At 56.9% G+C, this 6,000-nt stretch overlaps 1 protein-coding gene across 1 annotated transcript in view; it reads left to right on the top strand.

Annotated features, from left to right (window-relative positions):
* Window positions 1–1,307: 1,307 nt before the first annotated feature.
* The window catches only part of VCAN (versican), a 166,061-nt gene continuing 161,368 nt past the window's right edge, over window positions 1,308–6,000 (top strand). Inside the window, exon 1 of the mRNA XM_056847925.1 lies at window positions 1,308–1,334. Coding sequence (XP_056703903.1) covers window positions 1,323–1,334 — 12 coding nt within the window. The 5' untranslated portion in view covers window positions 1,308–1,322. The remainder of the gene's footprint in view (window positions 1,335–6,000) is intronic.

Below are 6,000 nucleotides of genomic sequence, written 5' to 3'. Positions count from 1 at the left end.
GGGAGTTCAGAGGGATGAAACTTGATGTACAGTGGGTTTGCCAACTCTACCCTGCCCATGTTTCCTGACACTAATGAGGGGTTGCCGTTCAATCTTATGAGTTGGAGGGTGGTGGAATGAAGGCTTCTACCCAGAATCAAATTGTGATCCCTATTCCCCTGGTGCCCTGACCCGGATGGCCCAGGTGAGCCTGATCTGGTCAGATCTCAGAAGCTAAGCAGGGCCAGCCCTGGTTAGTCTTTGGATGGGAGACCCCCAAGGAAGTCCAGGGTTGCTGTGCAGAGGAAGGCACTGGCAAACCACCTCGGTTCGTCTCTTGCCATGAAAAACCCCAAAAGGGATCGCCATAAGTCGGCTGCGACTTGACGGCACTTCACACACACACACACACACATTCCCCTGGTAATCTGTGGCTGGGGGTCCAGCCCCAGAGATCCCAAGGGGGCAATGAGTGGGGGAGGCCTTTGGTAGCCGTTCCTTCCGTGGAGGGGCTCCGCGCAAGACCCCCGCTCCCCCCCAGCCATCCTGGCTAACAATGCCAAGAGCTCCCCTCCCTCTTCCGTCCCGGGAAGTCGCGAGGGTGGGGTGGGGGGCGGCGGTCGGCAGAGGCTCCCCCGGCTGGCCGGGGCCATCCTGGGCGCGCACATGAGCCCTCCTCTCGCAGAGGCAGGGCAGGGCCCCTCCTCTGGAGCGCTGACGGTACAACGATATAATAATGATGGGTGGTGGAGCCGGCGTGTGAACTCGCAGGCGAAGCGGGCTGGGTGCTGCTCGCAGCTGCCGCCCCTCTCCGCAGCCCGGGATCAGGTGTTCGCCGCCAGGACCGGACGGCAGCCCCCCCAGCCCAGCCCAGCCCAGCCCCGGGCCGGCGAGCCAGACTTTCACGCGGCTCCCTCTGGATTAGCAGCAGGCTGGGCTCGGATCCTCCCCCCCTTCCACCCCCGACCCCGTTTCTTGTTGCAGTCTCTGCGCTCAACTGCGTGGGAAGGTAACCGTGCCCTTTTCTTTATGCGTCTGCATGCGTCTGCTTGGGGGGGGGGCGCTCACCTAGGATCGCTGGTAGGGGGCTTTACCTGGAAGACAAAGAGTTTGGAGAACCTGGGGGGGAGGGGGAGGAAGAAACGCTGCTTCTCCCCCCCCCTCCCCAAGACGCCTTCGGGTTTTTATGTCTTTTCTTTTTCCCCCGAAATCGATCCACTTGAGAAAGGCAAAAGATTTTGGGGTGGGAGTTGCAAAACCTGGGAGGCAGAGGAGGAGGAAGGGGGGCGAGAACAAAGAAGAGTGGGAAGAATGGAGGGAGTGTGTGTGGCCGGAGGGACTGAATGGGAGGCAAGGTAGAGGGGGGAGCCGGGCGGCCCTCAAAGGGTTAATGGCCGGGAGCGGCGCTTCGCACCGGCTGGACGGCACAAAGCGGCGCGGGAGGGACGGAGGGAGGCCCGGGCGGGCGGGCCGGCCGGCGGGATGGGCTGCGCGGGGCCGCCGAGCGCTTCCCTCCCGGGCGAGATGGCGCTGCGGATTCCTGGACAGCCGATCTTCCTCCGCTTGGGGGGCGGGGGGGGATCTCAGGGGATCTCCGCTGAAATGCATTGCAAAAGCAGAAGGGTCCCCCCACACACACACACACAAACCCCTCCGGCCGGCGAGCTGGGCAAAAGAGCGCACGGGTCAGCCGAGCCAAACGCCTCCCCCCCCCCGCCCCGTTCCCAGTGCACCCGCAGCCGGCTTTAACTGGTCTCGGGGGACATGTCCCACGCTGCGTCTTGCACGCCTACAGCCGCCGCTCTCCCCCACCCCCCGCCGTTTTACCAGGGAGGGAGGCACGAGGGCTTTGACTCGGGAGGAAATTGGCCCATTTTGCAAAAAGAGGGTCATAAAAGCAGAGGCGTTTGGGAGCGAAATCCAGTTTCTCCTTGGAAAGGGTTCTCTGGTTCAACTTTCGAGACGGGTTGAAAGTGCTGTAGAATGGTTAGTGCTGATATCTATCTTGCTGATATCTATCTATCTATCATCTATCTATCACCTATCTATTATCATCTATCTATCTATCGTCTCCAACCCAGATTTCAGACATGCACTCTTTGCAAGGAGTCGGGAAACCCCTTGTGATTCTCTCTCTCACACCCCCCCCCCCGAAAAAAAACTGACCTACTGATCCAGATTGCACAATGCCCCGTCCCGGGGTTGGGGGGGAGAGAGCGCTCTCCTTCCAGAGCTGAGTAACACTTGGCAGGGCAGACGCGAGCGCAACATGGAAAAAGTGGGGTGGGTGTGGTGGGGGGGGGGCGATGTTGGTTGCAAGAGCGTGATTTTGTCGGCTTCGACATACCGCCGACGCTGGGGGAGGGTTTGCTACCCCTCGTCCCCGAGACTTGTCTCTTTAGCCCTTTCTGAAATGGGAGGGGTTTTGCCTTGCATTTGCTGCTCCCTCGATGCCCATTTCCCCCATCCGAAGTCTCAAAACTCTGCACGGGGGGCTTATCGTTGAGTTTTGCCCACTCGGATGGGGGCAATGTGCATCGAGAGAGTGGCGAAGCCAAGGCCAAACCTCCCGTGCATAAGTTGCGAGGAAGTTGCTGCCCGCCAGGGCAGCTCCGCTTCGAGGCTTCCCCCTCTGCACGAAGCGCGCAGCCGGAGCGCTGCGAAACTTCCCGGAGCCAGCCCCGCTGGCGGGATCGGAAGAGGTCACCGGGGTGGGGCGGCCGGGGGTGTGTGTGCGGGTCAGGATTTCGCCGCTGCAGGAAAAGTCTGTGTCATCCTCATCTCTTCCAAGGAGTCGCTTCCCTCCCCAGCTGTTCTCTTTCAGCCCCTCCCCCAACTCCCCCCCCCAAGTTGACAACAGAAAAGTAGGATAGCATTAAAAAAGTGGGCTTAAAAAAACAAAAAACCCCAAAACGGAACAGGGATGGAAAAGTCCGGGGCCGTTTATGCACGGGAGGTCTTGGAATTGCCTCTCTCTAGATGCACGTCTTCCCCATCCAGATCCTCCTAACTCAATGCAGAGTTTGGAGAAATCGGATGGGGGAGTTGTGCATTTAGAGAGTGGCAAACCCAAGGCGAAACCTCCCGGGCATCGAGGGCCCCGGGAGGACAACAGAAAGAGCGGGGTCGCTTCCCAAACGCGCCCCGGTCCTCCTCCCCTTCGGGCAGCCTCTGTTCTGCGCGACCCGAAAAGAAGTTGGCGGCAGGGGAAAGAAAGGAAGCCCTTCCTCGCGCCTTCCCTGCTAGGAAACCAACGGGCGGCCGGAGAGAGGAGCCGGTCGCTGCCTGCTGGGGCAGACCCCTCGCCGGCTCCTGCCCGGCGCTGCTCCGCTGCCGCTAGGGGGAAGCGACGCGCCCGAGCGCTTCTCGCCCCGAGTGGGAACTCCCGTCCAGGAGCCCGGCGGCTTGGGATAGACCCTCGGCTCCCCCTGCCGGCCGCAACGAGAATATCACGAGAGGGGAAAGGGGGAGAAAACGTTCGGGTCAACTTCCCCCTGGGGAAGTGAGGATCGCTTCTTCTTCTTCTTTTTTTTTTTTTAGCACGACGAAGTTTTTGGTATCACGCTAATAAACCAAATGATCATAATGATATCAAGACCAAATGATCGCCTTCCTGGATGTTTAGGGCTTTTTACTGTTCCCTTTCATCCTGAGCTACTTTCCCTCTTCTTTCCTCCACTCCCACCGCCGGCGTTCTAGCTTTCTTTCCCTTTAGTAACGTCTTGTCTGTGTATTGGGAGTTGAATGGGGTGCAATTTATTGTACGGAATCGGCCCCGTCTTTTAAAACGCGGTGTTTTTTTTTTTTTTGCGTTTTGACAAACGCTCCGTCTGTCCGTTTTACTTATGTACTTAGAGGAGTTTTTTGTTGGTTTGAATGGCTAGACTTCGTCTGGAACCCGCGAAACCAATAGTCAAGCAGCATCGATTGCTCGCGCGTGTATGTTCTCCATCCCCTGCAAAGCCAAGGGGGCAGCTGCCGTAGGTGAGAAAACGGGACAGCCACCTCTAATGGGCGGGGGCTCGAATCCCACCTCTAATTCCATTCGTGCATGTGTGAGACGACCTCTGCCGACAGGCAAAGGGCCTTTCCCGCACCTTCAGATTTAGGCTCGGGACTTCCAAAGGAGACGGCGTGGCTTTCCGGCTGTCTTGCATGTTGTCTGCTGCTCCACTAGTTTTCTTTCTGCCTTACTTGGAAACTCCCCCCCCCCCCAAGGAAACAGAAGCCCTTACTTAGGCCATTTATGCACGGGAGGGTTTTGCCTTGGATTTGCCGTTCTCTAGTTGCACATTCTTGTGTGTGTCGTATTTTGGTCATGTCATGAGACGACTAGAGTCACTGGAAAAGACAGTCATGCTAGGAAAAGTTGAGGGCAGCAGGAAAAAGAGGAAGACCCAACAAGAGATGGATGGACTCAATAAAGGAAGCCACAGCCCTCAATTTGCAAGATCTGAGCAAGGCTGTCAAAGATAGGACATTTTGGAGGACTTTCATTCATAGGGTCGCCATGAGTCGGAAGCGACTTGACGGCACTTAACACACACACAGTTGCACATTTCCCCCCATCCAAATTCTCAGAATTCAACAGTAAGCCCCCCATGCAGAGTTTGGAGAATTGAGATGGGGAAAATGTGCATCTAGGGAGTGGCAAATCCAAGGCAAAAACCCTCCCATGCATAAACGGCATGTAGTTTTAGGTAGTTTCAAGCTAAGGTCCCGAATCCTCAAGAACCTTTCACTCTTAAAAATGAAAGCAACGAATGATTCCCCCCCCCTTCTGTGGCCAAGGAAAGGGTCCGGATCTTCTTCAAAGCCTCGTTTGGCCTCCAGTGAGTGACGGGCAAGATAACGCTCCCACCGGGAACGGGAGGCCTGCTTCTCTTGCCCATCCTTGGCTCGTGGAGGGAAGGAGAGGAGTCGCGTCTCCTTGTCTGGTCATTTATGCACGGGAGGTTTTGCCTTGGGTTTGCCGCTCTCTGGATGCACATTTTCCCCATCCAAATTCTCAACACTCCATGGAGGCTTATTTTTGAGTTTTGAGAATTTGAGAACGCACGAATGTGCGTTCGATCCTGGCTGAATCCTGGCTGGAATAGGGAAGAAAGGAGGCTAAAGCGACCATGCATTTTCACCCTTTGTCCTCTGTGGTGTGTCATGTGGAAGGCTCGGCCTGCTGCAAGCGGGGAGGGAGCAGGGTGGGGTGGTTTGGGGTGGGGGTAGAAGGCGGAGAGGGGAGCAGGCGGGAGTCACCCCAAGGCACTTCGGGAAGATTCAGGCCCACTGTGGGCCTATGGCTTTTCAAACCACTGGTTAGGGTGAAGGGTGCCAAGGTGGAAAAGGACAAGGAACCAAACCAGCGTGGGGGAAGCTTTGGTTGCGGGGCGGGCAGTGCTGGGAGCCAGCGTGGTGTAGTGGCTAAGAGGGTGGTTTGGATCGGTGGGCTCCAAATCTGGAGAAGAAAGAGTTGGTTTTGATATGCCGACTTTCTCTACGACTTAAGGAAGCGTCAAACTGGCGTACAAGCACCTTCCCGTCCCCTCCCCACAACAGACACCCTGTGAGGTAGGGGGCGCTGAGAGAGTGGGACTAGCCCAGGGTCACCCAGCTGGCTTCATGTATAGGAGTGGGGAAACAAATCCAGTTCACCAGATTAGCCTCCGCCGCTCATGTGGAGGAGTGGGGGATCAAACCCGGTTCTCCAGATCAGAGTCCACCGCTCTTAACCACTACACCATGCTGGCTCTGGGTTTGATTTCCCCACTCCTCCACATGAGCGGCGGAGGCTAATCTGGTGAACTGGGTTTGATTCCCCACTCCTACACACGAAGCCAGCTGGGTGACCCTGGGCTAGTCACACTCTCTCAGCCTCACCTACCTCACAGGGTGTCTGTTGTGGGGAGGGGAAGGGAAGGTGATTGTAAGACTGTTTGATTCTTCCTTAAGTGGGAGAGAAAGTCGGCGTATAAAAAAACAACTCTTATTCTGATGCGTCTTTGTGACCTTTGCCAGTTTTCAGGC

This window comes from Euleptes europaea, chromosome 4 (assembly GCF_029931775.1).
Source record: "Euleptes europaea isolate rEulEur1 chromosome 4, rEulEur1.hap1, whole genome shotgun sequence".
Taxonomy (NCBI): Eukaryota; Metazoa; Chordata; class Lepidosauria; order Squamata; family Sphaerodactylidae; genus Euleptes; species Euleptes europaea.
This window is presented reverse-complemented; position numbering and strand designations above follow the sequence as displayed.